The sequence below is a fragment of the Tinamus guttatus genome, unplaced genomic scaffold (assembly GCF_059628265.1).
Source record: "Tinamus guttatus ecotype Peru unplaced genomic scaffold, ASM5962826v1 Tinamus_guttatus_pri_ptg000676l, whole genome shotgun sequence".
Taxonomy (NCBI): Eukaryota; Metazoa; Chordata; class Aves; order Tinamiformes; family Tinamidae; genus Tinamus; species Tinamus guttatus.
The window spans coordinates 597,334-620,476 of NW_028289210.1; the positions used below are offsets into that span (position 1 = coordinate 597,334).

The 23,143-nt window shown below is 40.5% G+C and overlaps 1 protein-coding gene across 2 annotated transcripts; it reads right to left on the bottom strand.

The window, feature by feature from the left end:
- Positions 1–9,685: 9,685 nt before the first annotated feature.
- On the bottom strand, positions 9,686–23,045 carry SLC39A9 (solute carrier family 39 member 9). Of its 2 annotated transcripts, XM_010224416.2 has the most exons (7): positions 22,857–23,045; positions 18,703–18,811; positions 15,988–16,179; positions 13,841–13,909; positions 12,541–12,626; positions 11,554–11,688; positions 9,686–10,048 (listed from the first exon to the last, which is right to left on the bottom strand). In XM_010224416.2, the coding sequence occupies exons 1-7, from the start codon at positions 22,950–22,952 to the stop codon at positions 9,818–9,820; spliced, it is 918 nt and encodes a 305-aa protein (XP_010222718.1). In that variant the 5' UTR covers positions 22,953–23,045; the 3' UTR covers positions 9,686–9,817. The 2 variants fall into 2 exon arrangements, with proteins under 2 accessions (XP_010222718.1, XP_088392664.1); XM_088536538.1 differs by lacking the exon at positions 18,703–18,811 and having other exon boundaries at positions 22,857–22,909.
- Positions 23,046–23,143: the final 98 nt, after the last annotated feature.

Here is a 23,143-nt window from a genome sequence, read left to right on the forward strand (position 1 = left end):
TTAAAGGGCTACTGCTGATCACAGAGCTAGATAATGATAATCCTGCCTGCCTGCGTGCATTTCTGCAGCCCCGCGCTGCCTCTGAGGTGCCAGCGGCTTCCTGGCCACAAAAGATGGACATAGGAACGCAACGTGACTCAGGTGAGCCTCCATCCAGCTCTGCTCCATCCATCTCAAGCAATGAGCTTTCTGCTCCAGTTTCCTAAGTCTCCGTCCCTCTCCTGAAACCCTCCCTCCCTTCAGATATAAGCTCCTCCAAAACACCTCCTGTCTTTTGTAACATCCACAGGAAAGTGTATTACCATCGCAACATGCTTCCTGCCTTCCCTGTAGCTGCCTCCAACACTATAATTTGTGGAAGAACTGCCTGGTTTGTACCAGGCATAGCACCAGGGGCTTTGGGGCATCTTATATAAACGCAGGGACATACATGCTGTGAGCATCTGCTCCCATTCGGGCCCGGGCCATCCTATTTATAGTCACATAGATGCTGTAATTGCCACATATGTCGGCTTTTCCCATGGAAATCATTCAGGAGAGACACACTTCAGATGAGCAGCCATGTATCATTCCCAAGGTTAAAGCCTGAGATGTGCCAGAGGATATTGCATATTCTTATCTGAAGATGACTAAAGGAAAAAAGATCTCAGGCTTAGAGCAGTGGAAAGCCAGGTACGGTCTTTTTTGGGGATCAGGACAAGGAGGGGAAAGGGAAACACAGTAAGTACTTTACTTTTTTTTTTTTTTTTTTTTGCTTAAAGATAAGCATACTAGATAATTAAAACCAATGAAGATGTCTGCATTTTTTACAAGTGAGAAATTACTCTTTTATATTCTAACCTCTTAACAGTGCATTGCACTGACAAAAAACTTATCCTTGGGCTTGAACGAGGAAATTGAGATTTGGATCAGAGCTGTTGCAATGTTGGGAAGGATTTGGGTCTGGTCTGTCAATATGGATTTCCTTTCCTCTTACAGCTTCCAGCAGGTTCCATTGATGTTTTCATCCAGAGAACCGTTAGCAATTATGGGATGTATCAGCAGGTCCTTGGAACAACCTGAGTAGTAGTGAAAAACAGCCTAGCTCAATTTCATTTATAATATATAATTCCTGCAAAGATAAAGTGTCACATCGATCAAAACGATGCTTCAGCTTTCTAGATATAGTTGAGTGCAGAGGCTATTCTGAACAGAGCAAAAGCAGCCACCATTTAACCACGTCTTTAATATGATGCATTGATTTTGTTTCTTCTGCAGGATTAAATTTTTTATGTCTGAGTGGAAGGGAAGAATCTCAGAGCTGTCCTGCAGAGCTCAAAGAAATAAGTTATTCAGCAAACGGCCATTAAAATAAAGAGACTTCTGTAGATTTATAATGCCCTTTGGCACCATCCTTTGGCCAGCATCACATGCTCTCAGCAGCACAGTCCACACAAAGCCCTCCACAAATCCCTCCCATCCAAACCGATGCAGATCCATCCTCGCCAGCCCACTAGGCAAGTTAATTCAGCTGTTAGGTACTTCTGTGCTACAGGTAGAGCTCCATTTCAGGAGACTTGCAAGAAGTCAGGCAGATATCGGTTAACTGTTTGCTCAAGTAAAGGGATTTGACAGAAAGCAGCCAGAGAAGACTGCACAGAGAGGACGTCCAGCTCGGCCTTTGGAGGTGGCTTCCTCAGGGTCAGTGGTCATTTCCCTCAGCCTCTTAGAGGTTACTCTTTTTTGGATCCTAGTAAAAGACTTTTTCTGGAGATGACTCTGGGAAATACTAGGGAGGAAAAGAAAAAAAAAACACAAAATGACAACAAAAAAGTATTTCACACTGCACTTATTTTTTAAGGGACTTGGTAACACAAACTATATGTGAAACAGTTGTCTCCATAAGATACCCCACAGCACTCCTGCAATACCCCAGATTTTTCCCGTTGAGCCTAAACACCACGAATTTATCATATGGTCTTTATGAACAGAGAAGACTTGGCACTAGAGGAGCCCGTGCACGGTGGTTCCACGCAGCACCTTGCTCAGCAGCAATACACAAACACAGCTTGTTCTTCGTCTTTCGTTGCACCCTTGCTCGCACGCGGTCCCTGTCCCTCCTGCGCGGCAAGGACGGCGCCACACGATGCAGGAGGTGGCCTCTACACAACTGCGCATTTCTAAGGCTGGGCGAGCGCCGCGCAACCTGCGCGCTCCTCCCCGCGGCCGACGGGCGAACCACAACGCACAGAAACAGGAACCAGCGACCCTTCCTCATCGCGTCTTTTAAACTGTGCTCGAGGCAGGCAGATGTTGAGTCACTACACATCACCACACAGAGGCAACTGGAGCACCATCCATACTACCAAGCGCTGACAAAACGGCCCGGGAAGCCGTTGGACACATTAAACGAGATTCTGAGCTGAGCCCCGCTCCGCACAAGTGTCCTCAGCCTTTCAACATGATCCCACAGATCAGAGCCCTCCCTCCAAGTTTCTAAAGCAGGTCTGGCTGCAGGGCTCCTTCACACAAGGCATTTCTCCACTGGAAAATTTGAGACATTGACTGCAAGCCACTAGTTTTCACACGAGGTACCCTCTAGTCTCGCTTCGCACAAAGGGAAAGAAGTGATAGGCTTAATTTTTATATATAATAAAAGTCTAGAAAACTAGATTGACTAAAGTATGTTTTTATTTAATCTAAATGCCACAGAAATGGCCAACACAGCTGAAAAACCCACAATTGCTCTTACACATGCATTCACCATTCACTTACCTGCACCATTGTTACAGCCACTGAAGCCAAGGCCTTAAAAAGCCAGCGATGCCACAAATTAGGACTTCATCCAGAGAGGGAAACGTCGGGGATCAACACACGTATGTCCTTCCTACCCTCCATTAACACATTCTGTTGTACCCTCAGGCCTAACATGCAGCAGCCTCCGCTGTTTTGCTCATCTGCAACGCGCTCTCCCTCCCGGCGTTCTCCGCAGCTGCTCCCCGCTACGCGCCGTGCACGCACGGAGCACAACAAAGGTCACACTTCCTGCCATCCCACCTGTCTACTTTCTCCAGGAGGGCTATCGGTAGGAGATGTGACAAGTCCATCACAAACCAAGTCTAAAATACCACGTCTTAAAGTCTAAAATACTTGGCAATGAGGGACACCGAAAACACTCCCCTCCACAACATGCCAGAGGGCTCAGTTTTCCTCAACATCAGCTGTTCCTCAGTTTTTCTGTTGAAAAGCAAGGACAGAACGTGGGAAACCTGCTTTAGCCCTGCACTGGGGCTCTATTTATAGCCCAAGCTCACCTAAGAGGTGCTGCAGCAAAGGTCACTCGCACTAGCCCAAGAGCTTGTTGTGGTTGCAGGGCTTTCGGCAGCTCCTCAGTGCGGCCACGGAGCCAGCACCCCCCATGACAGGGAGCTTCTCCCTCAAGACAGCAGAAACACGAACTGCCACAGACGCCGACACGAGCTACCCTCACGTACTATGGTCATACTTTGAGGTGCCAAACGGGCATACAGAGACAGCAAGTACAGAATGAGCATTTTCTCCCTTTTAGTAGTTTCTGCTTTTAAATTTCCCAAATGCTGCGTGGGTTTGGGGTCAGTAATCATAATACAGATTAAATAGCTCTCCATATTTTCTGAGGCGTTTTTCTTACCCATCCAATGGCAATGGCTAGCCAACCTCCACACATGTTAGAAAACAGAGGGGAAAACACTATGGTAAAAAAGGGCAGAATGTTCTGCAGCTCTGCCTGGGAGGATCCAGCGATAAGCCAGGAGACAGATCTGTAAAAGAACAGTCTAATTTGTGAACAGGAGCGGTAGGTAACAGCTCCTCTTATTCTTGCTGCTGTCCTCATCCCTAATGATAAAGATGCCCTTTTTCCCCTCTTTTCCTCTTTCCTTTCCTTACTGAACGCAGGCACGCTGCCCACCTGTCCGCTCAGGACACTTGCAACCTCACACTTGCTTAACATTTAAGCTGTCAAGGACAACTCCTGTAAAAAGCCACCCGAGCCCTTCCTCCCTCCTCACGTCTCTGCAAACACTTACACCAGACTGCAGTGGCTTTCTCCAATTACTCAGACAACTATTTTATTAAAACACACCAAGAGTATATTAGAACTGCATAACACTTCACCATAAATCTTTAAAAGTAGAACTTTAATTGCCAAAAAAAAAAAAAAACCCAAAAAACAGGAGCTTATCTGGCAAAGGACTAGCTTCTCATTTCTATTGCTTTATATTTGTTTTCCACTAGTTACAATAGCAACATTTTGCCATGTGTTTTGATTCTACCACAGACTTGCCTACATTAATCAGAGTCTCCTGTGCCAGCATAAAGTCATGGCACCTTTTCCCTAACCACATAAACCTCATGAGGCACCAAAAATATTAGCAACCATGAATTAGGCGAGAAACTGTTTACTGCTTGACAGAAACAATTAACATACTAACTGTTAAAAGTTATAGCATCTTAAATAGCTCTACATGTAGCAGCTGGAGGAGAAAAATCCTTTTGCTGTTGGGTTACTTGAAAATGGTGTCCATTGAACGTCTCTCTTAGAAGGGGGCAGTAGGAACAACAACTGTCCTGTAAGCTTTTGTTGCAAGGCAAGAGAACAGAACCCATTTCCAAAGTTTTACCCAAATCCCCTGCCCGAGAGCCTCTTTGACAAAGACCACTTATAAAGTAAATAAAAATATTTGTTGAATGTATTTGCACCTATGCTTTGCAGCTCAAAATGACACCAGAAGCAAGTAAAACCCGTCAATAATAACATAAAAATATCAGGAGAGCAAGAAGGCCATTTCTTTCTTCACAGGAAAACACAACCTGCTCTCAGTTATGACAGCCAATGCTACTAGCATTTAAAGGGGAAACTTGTGTAGTTACAGACCAACAAAGGTTTTAACTTCATTGAACCGCTGCTTTCGAGGAATGAAATGTGTGGTAGCAAAGGTCAGGAGCAGCACTGGAGAGCTGTGAACACCTGAACAGGAGGACCATGTGGCGGTCACAAGGAAAACAGAGCTGTGCCAAGCTGTCTCCAAAGCACAGAAACTCACATCTTGATGTTTAGTTATTTTCATATGTGCACATCTGCACAAAGGGCTGCTTCATTACAAAGGCTGCAAATAATGAACTTAGTATTTGCATGTTGCTTTTGGGCAAAGGATCAAGGATTTAGCTGGAGGCAGGCAAGGCTGCTTTGTCTCCACCTCTCCCCATCTCCCCTCCAGCAGTGGCCTGGAGCAGCCTTGAGCCACACAGCTCCTAATGGCTCTCAAAAAGAGGTCTCCACCCTGTAGGCAAAGGTTAGATTTCCATTTACCCAGAAAGCCTTTCCCAAGGCAATGCCAGCTCTTCAATATTGTAAAGAACTGCCAAATACCTCCCATGCAGAACTGCCAAGCCCCTTTTCATACCTCTAAATCACTCATTCTTAAATCCAGATCTGCATTCCCAACAGCTTCATTGTTTCATTTCCAAAGGGTACTGAGACACTAGGAGAGAAGCAGCACAAACACCTATGGAAAAAATTAAGATGCACTGCTTGCAATAACTACATCCCATTTAAAATTGTCACTTCTTTTGACAGGAGCTGCCAAAACCCCAGCAGTAAATGAGAAGCCAACTCTGAAGCACTGCACCTAGTAAAAATTTAATATAATAAAACAAATCAAAAACTGCAACATTATTTTAACCATTCACAATTAAAGTGGAAAAATTATAAGGCAGCCATTCATGGAATGATTTTGTGTACAAATGGTTTGGAAAACAAGATACTAAAATTACAGTTCCATACATGGAGTTAAGTAAACAGCAAAGACCATGTAACGTTTTCCCTGGAAAGCCAAGGATGCTGAGATGTAATAAAAAGAAACAAGATTTTTTTTTTAAATAAGAAGTTTGCGGTGAACAGGAATCCGAAATTCATCGTGGGCTCTCCCAACCCACCGCAAGGGCTCTGCCTGCCCCGGGAAGAACATGCTTCATCCTCTCCTCCACAGGTCCCTGTGCAGAGCAGGGAGAAGGGAGCAGCAGCAATGCTGATCCCACAGCATCTCCCTTTCGCTCTGAGCAAAGCTGATCACAGACACATCAGCTGCTGCCAAGACCTCCTTGAAGGCACCAGCAGGCTCTGAGCAAGCCTCTGAATAGACATGGTGGCCTTCCTGGGCATTTTGAACAACGCTACCCTTGTACACAGTCCACCCAGGAACAGTTCTCTGAAATGCAGCAGCCAACCAGGAGATTCTGTGCCTACCACTCGGCCACCTGACATGACAAGGAACAGTTATCAAAAACACCCGTCTTGCTTCAACAGCTCTGCCTTCCTCATCCAAGTGATTTTAGATCAGCTTCTGCATATGTCATAGGTGCTGAAAAAGAAGTATTTCCCTTTTCTATACAAAGAACAGTAGGGAAGTTAGAGAGGTAAGTAAAGTAGCCGAACACACTGGAATTGAGAGAAACAGCCTTAGCCCAATTCCTACTGCCCACTAAGAACTGAAGAACTTAAAAAAAAAAAAAAAAAAAAAAAAAAAAAAAAAAAAAAACAGCTGAGGCAATTATAGATTTCCTACTGGAGGGATTTACAAAAGAGAGGGAGAAAAACGCCTGGCACTTGCTGTGCTGCCTGCTAGACCTGCTGCCACTAACTCACAGCAGAGAGCACAGGCAGAGGTGGCTACTACAAACAGGGAGAGCAAGAAGAATTTGTCTGCACCAAGGTCCCCTGAGGAGTAGAAAATGACACCAGATGGCCCTGGCTACATGAAGAGCTTGGATTTACTGTGACAGATGGGGATAGATAAAAAGGGAATATAATAAAATATTTTAACTCTTTAAAATTCCATGCTTGAAGAAAATAATCCTCCACGTAGAACTAACAATTGGGAAGGGTTTGGTCACTGGAAATTTTGTACTATTATCAGATAGTCAAAGGCTTCCTTGGCTAAATACTAGCAAATATTGCCACTACCTCTACAGGGACAGGAAAAGAAGCCCACAGAACCTGTGTGCCAAAATGAAAACTACAGCTCACTGGAATTTTTTAGTGCCAACTTTAAGCTATCAATGTTTTCATTTTAAAACCTCTGACTGCTATTGCAACTTGGTCTCTCAAGCTCATAAATCATTAAATCGAGTACTAGCAGTTCTGGTGGCTGTCCCAAAAGTTGGAAACATGATCTGAGGGGTGGGACAAACAAGAGATAAGACCTCTCAAAGGAACCTGTTACGATTAACATGCCAGCAGTTCAGTGGGCAGCAAGTTTAAGTGCTGGCTTAACTGGGGAAGCGTCAGAGGGAGGTGCATGTGCAAAGGATGAATGATGGTTAGAATATCATTCTGATAAGAGAGGTGGGGGGAAAAAAAAGCGAAGGGAGCATAGTCTCCTATAGAAAAACTAAGGTTAAAGCAGATACTTTACAAGCTGCTGCAAGTCAGCATTATCATCTTTGGCTTGTTTTTCAAGAAAAAACAAACAAACAAAAACAAAAAAACCCTGCAATAAAAACTGTCTCAGGTATAGTGGGAAGAAAAATGACTTGACTTGGATACTGGAGCAGATAATGCACTTAAAAAAAAAAAAAGTAACTGTTCCATGGGCGGTGAGCATCTCCTCGGAACAGACACGCCTCTACAGCAGACCTAGCAATTCCTGTGAACAAGACAGTGAGATCATGAAGGACATAATCAGGGCGAAGAGGGGGAGCCCTGGGAGCTCTGTAACTGGCAGCACTCACCTTTCTAACAGGGGACTCGTGAGCTGCACACATAGGGCAAAAAAGCAACTGCAACGGGCCGGAGGGGATCTCCTCTCCGGCAGTATTCCTGCAGGGGCTTTCCGGGACAAAATTATTTCTGGAAGGCTACTGTCAAAAGCAGCTTGTTTAGACCTTGTACACTAATTTTATTTGAAAATATTATCTTGGGGGAGAATATATATTATAACCATTTCCGTTAATCTTAAAATTCACCTATTTCAAAGCAAAAACACAGAAACAAGCAAGCAATTCTAGGGATTATTACCAAGTTCAATCTTGTGGTACATCTGTGTTGTTACAAAGCAAACAGAGCGCTCGCTAGCCCAGAAGTCAAGCCAATACCTCTTGCTGAACTAATGGACGAAGAGAACAGTGACAGAAATGTAAAAGTAAGAGGCACCATGGCCTGTGTAGGATAAGTAATAAATGGCATTAGGAAAAAGAAAAAAAAAAAAAAAAGATGACACATTCAAGTGGCAACAATAAGCGCTTCAGGAAACCAACTATTCAAGCTTGGAAGCTTCATTTCAAATAATAAAAATTAAGAACAGAAAAATATTTGGCAACATTACTTTAAAAAGTGCAGATAGAATATAGCTTAGCATGGGCACAGAATTAAAAGGTTCACCCCCCCCCCCACTCCCTTCCCCCAAAAAAGAATTGTGTCTTGAATCTTTGCATGTCAAGCATCACTGGGTTTTTAATGCATCACAGTTTAGAGCATAATGTTTTGAACGAGAGAAAAAGATGCCTGACAAGAGAAGGCTGTGCCTGGAAAGGATGTTTTATCACCCATCTACAGTGAAAGGCATCAGCAGTTTGCAGTAAATCCTCAAGATTAATCAAAACTAGTGATCACTAATCAGAGGTGAATGTAGGATTCCCAAAGGAAAATTGAAATTCCTAATGTGTCCCCTGAAAAACCCAACAGTTTGTTTTGTTTAGAACTGCTTTAGATTCACTTCGTACCCTATCTGCAACATAAATATTTAACCAAAGATCTTGTTTTGTTAGCCTTAATACTTTTTATTTAGATTAAAAAAAAAAAAAAAACACACATACCCTGCTGATTTCTGTGGTTCAAAGATGAGCTAGTAAAGTTCCCTGGTCCCTCAACAGCTGTTTCCATCAGATTTCTACTCCTTAGAGCACAGAACCGCTTGATTTCAAAAGACATTGTGGATTTCTTTCTCAAGCATAGCAGCAGTGTAATCACGGTACCAAACACTTAAATTCTGCTAACTTTTTTAGTGCCTACACTTTATTGACTCAGTGAAAGATCATCTTCCAAGATGTTCTGCCTTTTTCAAGGTTACTAATAACTGCACAAACAATCAAAATAACATTCTTTTCACTTCTATCCCTTGTCCTTGTATGGAATACACTGCAGAACTTGTTTGTACTTAACCAAGCTGAATTCTCATTTCCTATATTAACAGTACACTTTTTCCAGCACTTATTTCCTACCAGTGATACTTCTGCCACAACGGCAGCGTTGTCCAAAGTGCAAGCCACCTCTGCAATACTGCTTGTGACAAACATGACAAAAACAATCGCATTGCCAGGACAATATAAAACCAATGGGGAGAGCCCCTACTTCACTAGTAAGAAGACTTCTGACCTCCTAAAAGGCAGCCATCCTTTGCTTTTTCTTTTTTTTTTTTTTTTGTTTAATCATCTGTAAAAACTGAATTGCAGGATACTTTGGTAATTGCAATTTCATGATGAGCCACTAAGTTCTTCCCCACTCACCTTAAACTCCAAATTCCATCTTCCCTGAGAATAGGGCCAGAATAACAATTAAAATATCAATGTCTTCAAAAAAAAAAAAAAAAGTTACACAGTATTAATGTCCGGCTGCCAGAGCACATTTTGCTACACTAAAAACTTTCCCAGTATTCCTCATTTTGCAATCAAGCTTCCCTCTGAACTCCATAAAAGTAGATGGGATGGATGATGGTAAGACAGACAATGACAAAGGGAGCAGTCAACATTTACTGCTCAGGTCAGATGAAGAAGATCAAGGAGAACGGTGAATTCCAAGTGTTTAGTGATGGTGTCCAATGGACAAAACTAGAGGAATAAGGCATCCTAGGACTAGGGCTGCCACCTCCAGACGGCTGAGTCCTTTTCCTCCAGTTGATTCAGGTTTGTGGCTGTGAGCAATGCCTCCCACTTCTGGGAGGACATGAACTGTTGCAACATAAAGAAAAGTCCCAGCAGAAAAGAGCATTGCAACTCCGGTGGCATTGACTTCTGAAAGGGCTTCTTTGCTGCTCTGAGAATGGAGAAAAAAAAAAAAAAAAAAAAAGAAAGAACAAGAATGAGGCTATGCAGAACTTCTTCAAGCAATAATGAGAATTCTGTGAAGACACAGGCAGGAGGATTTCCATCAACTCATTCTCTTGCAATGACAAGAATGTAAACTGCTGTTTAAAGTTTAGCACCTTTCAAGTAGAAACTGACACTGCTGACTGGGGGCGCATAAATAAGGATACCTCTCTTCATACTTAGTTCATTTCACACCTCCAGGAATCCATATCCGAGTTTATGTAGAAACAACAGATAAGCCAAAAGCCATTTTTAAAAGCATGAAAGTCAGATTAGAAAGCTACAAAACTTATACAGGACTCATTATAAAGAACACTTGGGGCTGACTTTTCCCCTTTTCAAACAATAACAGTTTAAATAAGGTGTTAGCCTTTAAAGATCTAGTGCCCTGGAAGCTGATGCAAGTTTTGATAAACCTAAGCCCCAAACAATCACACTTTTACATTTCATTTGTTTATATAAGCAAACTCCACATACTTTCCAATATTTCCTTACAAGCTTTTTTAAAAATATAGGATCTTCCAAATCAAAAATTTGAGCACCTCTTTCACACTAGGATTAAGATCACCCTATCATTAAGTGTAATGAAATGCAACACTGTTCATATCAGTTTCAAAAAGCTTCTTAATCTCCCACTCAGTGTGAATTTACTTCAGTGGGATAGCTCTTCAGTTACATTTCCAGAGATTAATATCCTCTACCTAGAGCTATACGACCACTGTGGCAGCCTTTATGTCTTACCATTTCTGTTCTTTCTGAAGTACAAAACAAACTCTCCGCCAGCCTGCATTAAGCAAGTGCTCAAACACCAATCTGATTTCTACTTACAAACCCAACCAACCCTTTCTATCACATCATACACTGCAGTACCAGATATAAACTCCTTTACAGAAAGTAAGGGAATTATCATAGATACTTTACTTGATCTGCCTCTTCCTGCATTAAGTTTAATGATACACTTTAGATTCCTTATACAGAACTTCACAGTGTGGTCACCAGCAAAACCTACAGCAGTTATATGGAAGTGGCCTAGAAAATGCAACAAGAGGAAGAAACTCTGGATGAATGATAAACACATGTCATTGCTCATTCCACAGGCTACTGTATACAGACAAGTTAAAACTATGATGTAGGAGGAGCATGGGAGGCAAAAAGGCTGTTCTACAGCCTCTACAGCACAGACGATTTAACCTTTAACACAAGGTAAAAGAACCTTTGAAGACAAGACAACCCATTCTGGGATGGTGAAGAAAATTGGTTCTAATGGAAGGCAAGGGCTATTTTTCTGTTTTGTACACACATATTGCTACCATTTTTATCTATTTTTAATATAAAAAATAAAATTAAAAACCTAGTTCCATTCTGCTGATTTTTTAAAACAGTTTGGCATACTTGTTTCTTCAAACTCTACTGCTAAGCTGCATTTTGAGCAAAACTAAGTCACAGACCTACCTTGCTTAGCCCTAAGTATGTCACCATGGACATAACAGGTGCTGCCAACGCAAAGACCAGCAAGTGTTTTCTGATTCGATTCCGTTCCAGCCCAGCATGCATCAGGAAGGAAACAAGGCCAAAGGCAGCTGGTGCCTGTAAAAAAAAAAAAAAAAAAAAAAAAAATCACTGAAAAAACAACTATAAGATCTAGTAAGATCTTGATTTCCTAACATTATGGACATGCAATTAGGTAAAAAATATTTTAGAGGAATGTGTGATAAACTACTTTAATAGGTGCATGTGCTGCCATATAGCCACTCATGAAATATTTAGGAACTAAGCTAACATACATACATGTAGGAATGTTTTAAGAAAACAACAAACAACAACAACAAACACAAAACCCCAGAGAACAACCTTCTAACTTCAAAAGTCAGTGCTTGCTTGTTATCACCAGAAAAATGTTTTAAAAGCTTTTCTATATTTCTGATATTATGAGACTTTAAAGAACGAACCCTGTAAACAATAAAATGCCTATCTTCCCCATATTCTTGGGAATGTCACACAAAGGCAAGAATTGCCATCAACAGGGCAAAGCTGCTTTTTTTCCTTGGAACAAATACACTAGGATATGCCTCTGTGGTTCACCCTGCAGAACTCCTTCAAATACATCTCCTGGAACAGAAAGAATCATCTGATTCTTTTTTGTTTGACTACCTTCAGAAAAACCTAGCACAAAGGTGCTGCTCTTCTTAATAAACCACTCTTCCAAGATGGGCAGTAAGAACATTTCTCCTCCTCACCTCATTCAGAGTTTACATCCTCCATTTGATATGCAGCTGTATATTATCCCAGTGTACCCATATCCTGCACATGGTACAACTACTCTGTTCTTTTCAATGATATAAAACACTTCCATATTGCATCACTAGGAACTTAGATCTTTATGAACTTCTATATCCTTTAAGAGGCCTTTAAATAACAGACATTTGGATCATGACTTACCTTGTGCAACATAATCGCAACGAACACTATTAGCTGGACACTAGTCTGGGAAGTAGAAGCTGCTGCACCCAATGCAACACCATCAGCTGAAAGAGGAGGGCAAGTTCACGCATTATTCATCCAGGTAACTTCCAGATTTCTTTCAATGGCTAACAGCACCAAGCATGCTGACTCAAAAAGGTCCTCTTACCCAAAAAGCCATTAATACCACCAGCCCAATATATCATTCACTCCCCTTTGCTTCTTAAGCCATGACCACCTCAAAATTTCAGACAGCCTTCAGCAGAAGCTGTCTCATTTTCTGTAAGAATCTACTTAGTATTGACACATCCTGAGAAGGCAGAATCAGGTAATAAGTTTAGTAATTTTAGTCTTCTTTGTAGAAGTTGTTTCCTTTCTAAATTCTCTATATTAAAGGGGCTTGAGCTACTACCTTTTTCAAATGAATATCTAAAATATTTTATACCATTTAACAAGGATATTATACCCACGAAATAGGAAATGGATTCTATTAGTCTTGTACACATAAATACTTTTAAATTTCCCCTGTTGTAAGTTATGATGTAGGACCTAAGATTTTGATCAAAATATGTTATTTCAATTATAAAGCATTATACTTATAAATATATAAAATGAAGAATTACAAAATGAATTTGTGTTGACTGTAATATGTGCAAGGGTTGAGAGCTGCAAAAGTTAATATAAACCAAGACAACCACCCTCTGCAGCTCAACTGACATCACAGACCCAAAGGGGCTTCACAATACATATCAAACGTGTATTTGCACATACTAGAAAGTAACAGCTAAAGCAGCCAGCAGAGGAACAGGAGAGGGAGATAGTGAGCATCACACAGCAAGTTTTCAAAGGAGAAATAGAGGAAAACATTGTACTAGTATAAAATCAGCATGGAAAGTTCTGAGTACTGGAGTATGTTTTCCCATAAAGTCCTGGGGAAAAAAAAATAGCTTTCCCTCACTTCCTCTTTTGCTTTGTTATAAAAGCAAAAGCTGACAGCCTTCAAAACCACCTCTGCATAACCCTTAATTGAACAGTTAAACCATAGAGGGGCCCTTCTAGGCTCTGGAAGCTGTTTAAAACTGCATCGATACTATTAAAGAGTTAATTGAAGCTTAATAAAGATGTACAATGTAGTATATTTTAACATCAACCACACCTCATGGCTCTCTTTACATGTTAATGATAATACAATTCAAAAATGCATATATTTCCATAAGCTAAAGTCAAGTCGCACAGCTCAGAAGTCCTTCCCAAATTCTAGTAGCAGGCCCCGCATTACCTGCAGCATGGACTACTAATCCCAATGTTGTGGTGATTTTGGAATTGCCTGATCTTGCAGCTTCTGGATCTGAAATGGTCATTAGGAAATTAAGGATTAAGGAGAGCAAATACACAAACTAAAGTGAAACAAAATTTATACCATATCATTGCATGGATTCTCTAGGTGTGATAAGAAGCTTACTCAGATAAGAATTCCAAACCAATTCATCTTCTGCATTTCTGCACTAGATTTACTATAAAATAGCTCAATACTTAACACTACCAAATCACCTTAAGTTCCTTCAGCAAAAAGATGCAGGATCACAGACTAGTCTTTGCAGTTTACAGGGTCATTGCCATAGGCAGCTACAGTTCTTGTTCTTAATTTCCTAAAACCCAGTTCTGGGCAGTTCTTGTTCTTAATTTCCTAAAACACAGTTCTGGGCTACCAAGGGCAGAAAACGCAAGTTTTCCATAACCAGCATCCAGAGCTACTTGCAAAGTCCTGGATTATTTTGCCCATATAGCCTAACTTCGGTCTTTTCCTTCACAGGATAACCTTGGGCAGCCTCCATTACCCTGGTTCTACCGCAATTCCTTAGCAGGCTTTAAATTCTATTTGTTGTCATGAGTTGCAAAGATTTCCCTTCAACTTTATACACCCCAGAAAGAAATACAGCCAGAGTTGTTTTAGATCAAGTGACTTGTCTGCAATTGTTTGATAACTATTCTGACCACATGAATGAGACAAGCAAATCTCGCATGAGATCAGAAACACTTTAATTCCAAACAGTTGAACAGTTATTATTTACAGTGTAGGATAGTAATATTATATGTGTTCAAAAAGCTGACTGCAAGCATACTGACAAACCTGTACTGCTGCCAGAAAGTCCTGCTCCTTTCCTGATGTCCAACCCTGTCCTCTGGTTGCCCTCTTCCCATCACCAGGTACCCATAAAACTACCAGGCATTGGTCCAAATGAGGAAAGGAAATTTCTTAAACCTTCCTGATAAAAACTGCTAAAACACCACCGCGTTTCCTGTGTCAAGAGATGCAGGCCAGATAAAACTGTACTTAGTACCCTATTTTATACCACGTACCTCTAACAGTCCAACAAAAACAGTCAATTTTATTCTGTATTGTAAATAGTCGCAATCGGCACACAGTTGATTGTTGATAATTCACGTGCCCTGCCACCTCTATGTGCCGAGCTTTTCTTTGAAAAGCTGTGAAAATGAGCTAGCCAGTACCTTCCCCAGCACCTCGAGCAGAAACAGCCCTTGCACTGGCCTCTCATCCTTCCCACCACTCTGACCCCATACAGGCATAGGCACATCTGCACAGCGAACTGCCACAGAGCTGACTAAAACACATATACCTCCCTTTATTGTTTTATTTCTTCATCTACACCAGTTACCTAGTTTTGGAGGCCAGATGGCATCAGAGAAGATCACATAGGAGAGAACAAGCAGTCAGAGGCAATAACTAGCTCTTGGCGATAGTGCCTCTTAAATCATGTCAACCTACAGTCTGACATCGAAGCCACAAGTAAAGGCATGAAAAAAAGGTCAACTGTAGCCATTTCAAGAAACTTGCAATGAAGTTAAGACACCTGTGCACTTTGCATGACGTGGTGAGCCTGTTGCCTGGTGTGAGACCTAGCTGGGCAGGTACAACAAATGAAAGTTTACATTTAGCTATCGATTCAATGCTTCCAGTCTTTAAGACAACTTTCTGTTCTTTGCAATTTTTATCTCAACGTTTGACAATTAAGTAGGGGGAAAAACCAAAACACAAAGGAAGATAAGACTAATGTGAAGGTTTTTTGGAAAGCCAAGGAAATCCCCTATGGGTGACACTGTAAAACAGAAAACAAGTGTCAAGTCACTCTCCATCCCCACACTGTATGCGCTCTGCAGTTACTTCGTATTAGCAAGGCAAACTTTCAAATTTGTCTGGATTCCAGGACAGATATTGCAGCACAAGCACTTCGCACACACCCTGCATTACACTTGTACACCAGCGACTGAAAATCAGCTCCTCTCTTGAAAGAGACCAAAAATATGACTGGTCACATTAAATCCCCAGCAGCATTTGGAAAAAACTGCATCTTCTTAATAAAGAATACTTGTTAGCAAGTATAATTAAAGTGAATCTTTACTTACCATCTGCAGAGTGCACATGGGAGCTGCCTATCTGGTCCACCAGGAGCATGAAGACAAAGCCAAGGACAAGGGAAACGCCAATGTAGGCGTGCAGCCTGGAATGATCATGGCCATATTCATGCACAACTGGGATTTTTGCTACCTTCTCCGACTCCATCACATGCTGCACCTCACTTGCCGGGTGATGCTTCCCTGTGGCAAACAAGCAAGCACACAGATTAGGAAATGGCCTGTATGTGTCATTCTTGCTTCTTTTCCTCCTTTCTCCTCACTCAGCCTTGGGCAATATGCAAAAGTCAATGTGAAAAGTCTTTATTAGTCCAGTTTCTTAGGCAGCATGCATTTGCTTGGTTGACCCCCTTTTGTTTGCCCTTCCCATACATCTTCAGCAAACAATTTTTTTTATCAAATATTTCATAGGTTAGTAATACTGACAAATGTCTCTAGCTACAATGACTCTTAGAAAATAGAGATATAATGCAGTTTTACTAACTTTAACAGGTTGTCATTTGCTTTAGTTTGATCTTTATACTTTTAGTCATGAGCCATCAGAAGCCCACTAATGACCGTACAGCTGAACTTATATGTGTTTGAAGAGAAAGGCTTTACTGGAACGCATATTTATCATTCCCAGTAGTCTTTTACCTAATGGCCCCCAAGCAACATCCCCAAAACCTCCATGCTGGCTCGTGCCAGTTGGGAACCTGCTCCTCTTGCAATCCAGTCTGACACACAGCGCAACAACATCTACAAGGACACAGCCTTTTTTAGAATTGATGAAAGACTGGGGAGAGCTGCCTTAGTATATTCACATGAAAGAGATTTTAAAAACAGCCAAGTTGCAGTAATTTCCACCCAATACAAGCACAGAATCAAATCTAAGTTTTCCTTCTCTTAACAAGACACAGAAACATATCCTTGGAAGGCCTTTTTTACTATACACTACATTCAGGCTTAAGCCTCAGTGTCTCCTTGGATAATTGTCCAGATTTAATTTACATGAATGGGTGAAGTTGCAAACATCTCAAAAACTATGAAGTTCTGAGCATTAAGCTTAACCTTGAATACTTTACTTCTGTAAGAAAAACATTTAAATAATTTTGTAGTTAAATCTGCAATAGCTGCAAATTTTATCTCGCTGAAATAAGAGATGTCTCTCCTTCAAGTAGAACATCAGAAAATAGAATTACCCAAAAAAGATCATTCTCAATGTTAACTTAAACCTTTATTTACAGACGGAATGGTTTTAGTGAGGAGATTCAGTTAGGAAATCAAACATCTGAAGTTCCCTTAGAACAAAGTAGGTTTACACAGATACCTATATCTGACTTTACTACTACACTAATGAGAAGTACCTTTTCTCTTCAAATATAAATGCTATATAACTTATTTAATAGTTTTTAAGCTGGATGTAGATGTAAAACATGAACTGCATACCACATTTAATGAAAAAATATACAGTTCTCAGTAACTGCATTTACTGATAACCGTATCATTAGAAGAAGAAGAATGCAGTCTACTTAGAATTAAAATGGAATGAAGATCAAACCCACAACTACAGCTCATTAGAGATCTTCCTAGAGAATGCACAAATTACAATAATGTAAAAAAAAAAAAATCAGAGGTTCTTTCACACTTCTAATTATGGATGATTTTATTTATTATCTTCTGATTACTTTAAATGTAACCAGAACAACATAAAACCAGTGGATATTAAAGGTGGCTAAAATAAAGCCTACATTAGAAAAAACTATATTTTTATAAATAAATATATATACGTTGAAAATATGTAGAAACAAAAAAAATGGCAAAACTACTTTGAAGATTATGTCTTTCTATCAAGATTACAAACAATGACACATTTGCAAAGTTCTCTACAGCCTCAATTTTACTAGTCTTTCCCCTTCAAGATCAGTAAGTGGTTGATGTTTACTTTCATGATTTTAACCATATTGAAAAATGTTTCCTGTGCAATGGTAATGTAATAGCACTAACACTCCAGATTTAATTATTACACTAATAATTTTACTAATTAAAGTGCACTCTAACAGAGATAATGAGCCAAGACTATTAAAAATAAGTAGGTTTACCAAGACTTTTAGGTACGTGTCCCATGCTGATGCTCCTGCAGGACATGTTACCTCCATTATCTTTAAACTATTCATTAGTGGAAAACTATCTGAAAAGCTGGTGGTAGCAGATGAGAACTGAGTAGGGGAAGTTGGTACCTCATGCCCATACAAGACTGACCTACAGTGGACGCTGCCACTCCAAACAGGAATGCCTTCCAGTCTGTGAATTCTAGTCCTATATGGCCACAGAAAGCAACAGCACATAACCCACAAGATGACCTTCTCCCAAAGGTATCTCCATGCGCCTTGTCTGAAATTCCAGTGAGAGTTAAATTTTAACTTTACAGAGCAGTATACATGACGTGGCATAAAAGGCCACCAACACCGGACCTGCAAGTGACTGGATCACTTGGGAGTAGCTATTCCACAGCATGACCATGTTTATTTGTCAAATCACCATTAATGTACAGTATTGTGCTTATGAAAGTTTTGCAATTTTACACTGGCTTTGCATCATGCTGCTGTGGCCCCTTGCTCGCTCACCCCATCCTAAATGGGCTAGAAACAGGCACAGGTGCATCATCACACCACAACCTAAGTTATCTTGAACAAAAGCATCCACAGACATAGCTTTAGTTCTTACCCTCCAAAATGTCTTCATAAAGTGCATGTACTCCTTCTGGCACAATGACAGCCAGGGCAGTTCCACACAGCAGCCCAGCACCCAAAACAGTGACCAACTTTAACCTCTCCTGCAAGCAAGCATAAAATAAGTATCATCTTCAAGAATTACAAAAAATCCTCCTCTACTTTCCCCCACTGCTAAACCTTAAATGAAGAGGAGGAGAGTACAGGGACAAGGAGGGGCTGTAATCCACAATACCCCCACATAATTTTTATTCAAAAGCTCCAGTTTCAGTTCTTTATTTTTAATTATTAGATTTCTAATGAGAACATGTCCATAACTTCTGGCGCAAATGATCAAAGTAGAAAGTGAAGATTAAACAGGACTTGATTGTTATCATCAGGCAAGAAATGATATATGACACATGCGAAAAAAAGCCAGGATTGTTATAGTTGCCATTAATTTGGGGCTAATTCATCCTGTAGTGCTCCAATTGCAAGGCCTACACAGGTAAAGAAAGATTGAGTGTGCTTGAATCTGGGATAATGTTTTTAATTCTACTTTTTATTTTCCTTTTGGGTTTGTGATCAAATACACTCTTCCTACTAGAAATTATATTTAAAAAAAAAAAAAAAAGCCAGTTTCTCAAAGCTTCTGCTAGGTATGGCATCACACAAGACAAACTGCCTGCTCCCCCCAAATTCCCATCTATATAATCAGAGTATATGCAAGAAAGCTAAATGAATGAAAATACTGAAAGACAAGAGAACTGATAATAAAAATGTACCTATAATACATTGGCCGAGTATGAGCATGAACTGCTAAGTCAGCTATATCATAGAGAAAGACTAAGAAAGAAGTTTTAGGACTACAGGAGCAAAGGAAAGATTCCATAGGGGAAAAAATAATAGTAAGGATTACCTTTCTGAAAAAGCACTACATTTGGGACAAAAAGCCTAGAGAAACATAACTATCCCCCCGATTGCAGAACTTCTTGACTAAATTCTACTTTTCCTTATACGAGAAGAATTCATTATTAGCTTTTGTTTGCTTGTGATTACAACACTGACAGGCTAAGGTCAAAGTCATGCATTGAAAATGCAATTACGCAAACATCTAATGGTACCTAAAGTACAGCAACTTGCTTCATATGGCAAGCTTCCTCCCCTCCAGAGGATACCTTCTGCAACAGCCCATATCGTATCACCTAGTACCTCTTGAAGTTCTTGATAACAACTGTGTATCACCTACTTCGGGGCAGAATCATCATCATCTCAAATGTGCAATGAGATGTGGGCGCTACCCAGAGCGCAGCATTAACTACTGAGGACCTCAGGGACAGTGTCCGAGTAAAAGGAAATCACTCACAGCAAACCACCTTATTATGTCCTCTGCTTTCCTTCATGCACTCTAACAATTCAAGCTGAAGAAATCTCACTGAAGTAGATAATTCTATACTGCAACACTATAATCTCTTATTCTATACAATACGTATTTTACATACAATACATATAATACACACACAAACTGCCAAAACCAAAATGTCACAAGTAACACTCTTTTACTATGACTGCAAATGTTGCTTGCTTTAATTTGGACATCTGTGATTTCTTTACTTTTTAAGCATGAAAATGACACACTAACAAATTACTATTTCAACAAGAGTCAGCCTGCTTAGAGATGATGAATATAGCAATCTAATAATGGCAGTCTACCCAGATGGGTGAAAGTCATTTAGCCTGGTCCAGGAAATTGAATATTTTACAAAAAAAACACTTAGTTGCCAAAACACTGGCGTGTCTCATGAAAAACACATCAACAGAATAAATAGTGTGGAAAATCTTATAAGAAAACATCTTAAATTTCTATTCCAAAAGAAAATCCATCCTTTCAAACTGCCAAGATGTTCCATAGCTCAGTGTTTTGTCAGAATCTTGCCTTAGAATTGCAGAGCATCAAAACTCTGACACCCACCAGCAGGGAATTTCACCTACTTTCAGTAGCCAACAGTCCCACTTAAGCCAACATCACAGGTGTTTGTTAGACACTCAAAGAATCCAAACTTCTAGACCTTTTAATTTTTGGCTTTTCAGCTGCAGCTTAACAGAGAGCTGCAAAAACTGGCACAGCCTGGTTCCTGGCCCTAGGCTAGCCTAGAAGGGTATTGCAAGTCAGGACTAAGGGGAATGGATCTGTATCTGCATGAATGAAGTGAAACTCTGCTTAGTCTGTGTCTTTTTGGTACAAATACTTGGCTATATTGGAGCTTCATATTTTTAAGAATATTCAATCTAATTAAAAGGGGAAAGAAAAAAAAAAAGACAAAAATCAAAAGACAAACAACAGCTTCCACAGGGCGAGGGGGGCTAAAAAAAAGAAGAAATGCTTTAACATTAGTAAATATTTCAATTCCCTTCCTCATTTGTTTTTATTTCCTACTTCAGCCCCTACAAGCAATGCCCTTTCAAGGCATTCTTTTATTCACTATAAGATGTTATAAGGTGTTCAGCAAAGCAGAGAATATGCTGTCCAAACAGTCATTTCAGTTTAAAGTGATCCACACTGCAAATGCTTAGTCAAATTTAAACAAAACAATTGTAACTGCTGATTAGGTATTCTCAAGATTAGATACTATTTGCACAAATATATTTGAACTAAAAAGGTTCAGTTTCTCTTTTTAATCAGAATATATATGTCCTTACAAAATTTACTTTAAGGGAAAAATTGAATCAAGAAATTCAGAGATATTAAAATACTCCAGCAAACTTACTTTACAAACTGTACACAGATTTACAAACATTGCAAATATTGCACATCAATTTGATTACTGCTTATGCAAAGCACTGTATTTTTGGTTCCACAAAGTTTTTTACAATGGATTTAGCTTCCTGAAGCTGTCAGGAGCCACAGGTGATTTAAGAATCCTCTGTCTGACTGTACGGGAACCCATAAACCATATAAACACTTCAACACCATTTCCAAACAACTTGCACTCATGTAAAAGGAAACAGCAAGTAGCTTAAAAAAAAAAAAAACTTTAAAAAAAATCTTTTTTTAAAAAAGGGTGATTTTACAAGACAGTCCTTTCTAGGCATCAGGGCAAGAGTGAGTTATAAAAGGTTAAAGAAGGTAGAGAAAGCTCACAAAATATTATCACGTTTCAATTTGTTCACTTGAACCATGCTGTGACAGAAAGGAACTGCATATCCTTTCATGCTGTTTGCAAATCCCCAGAGCCTCCAAGGCACTAGTTATCACGATACTAACAGACAGGTTCCGGGTGGGATATGATGGGGAACAGGTCACATGTCTTCCCAACAGCTCCCTTTCCAAGAACATTATTGTATCCAGTAGAAATGAGAAACCGGGCTCTTAATACTTCAAAATAATTGAACTTGCCCATCTATTGGGACAGTCAACAGTCTGAAGAAACAAAACAAAACAAAAAAAACAGAATTCTCTAGGCCTCAGAGGACATTCTGAGACTTCATGACACTCTAGCAATGACAATGTCACCTCTTAAAAAACAATTTTGCTCATGAATTCTTGTACCAGCTGGAACCACATTTGATCTCAGCAGTTTTCCTCTCTTTAAACAGTATCTTAGGACTAATCCTAAGTATATTCCAAAAGAATACTTTGATTTGTCAGGGATATTAACATGACTTGAGTTTTTCTCTGTAATTAACAAAGTTATTTTTTATCTAGGAGGTAGCACAGAGTACAAACAAAACATTTAACCAAAACCAATTTTCTGAGATCATTTTCAGAACTGGTTTAGAAGCCCTGACCTAGTCTCCATGATCACATAGTAAAAGTTAACTTCTAACTTCAAAAGTTTCCAACACAAACCACTTAAAAGAATATCCATGTGCAACTACTCTCTCAGTCTTCAGCCACACGCTAAGGCTTTGCCGTACTTGCAGCTAAGAAACTTGAAGAGATTGATACCTTTAAGTGATTTTACATACATTTTGAGCAAACTTTACACTGTGATTCAGTGAGCACTTACTTGTGTTTTCCTTAGAAAACTTTTTTTAAGTTACAAGAGCACCTACAAGAGCACAGCCATAGTTGAAAGGGGACAGCACTGGCACCTCCTGGTTTATTTTGCACTTAATGCCTGCTTTTCTTTCTCAGCAGCCAACTAGCACCCGGTGAAGCTGTCTTACCTCTGAAAAGTTAACTGCCAGCGGGATAATCCCCGCCACATAACAGGCAACCAGCATGGCCAGCGAGAGCAGGCAGATGGAGTGGAAATCGTCCATTTCGCGGCTTTCTGTCCCGTCCCTTGGAGCGAAACCCAAGAGCAGCTTTCGCAGCGCGCCTCAGCCCGTGCAGACACCGAGCTCCCGGGCGCGGCCTGCGGCCATGTCTGCCCTGCGCGCCGCGCCGGCGGCTCCGCACCGGGAAGGGGGCGGCCGGGCCTCACCTGAGGCGCGGGACCGGCGGCGGGGCG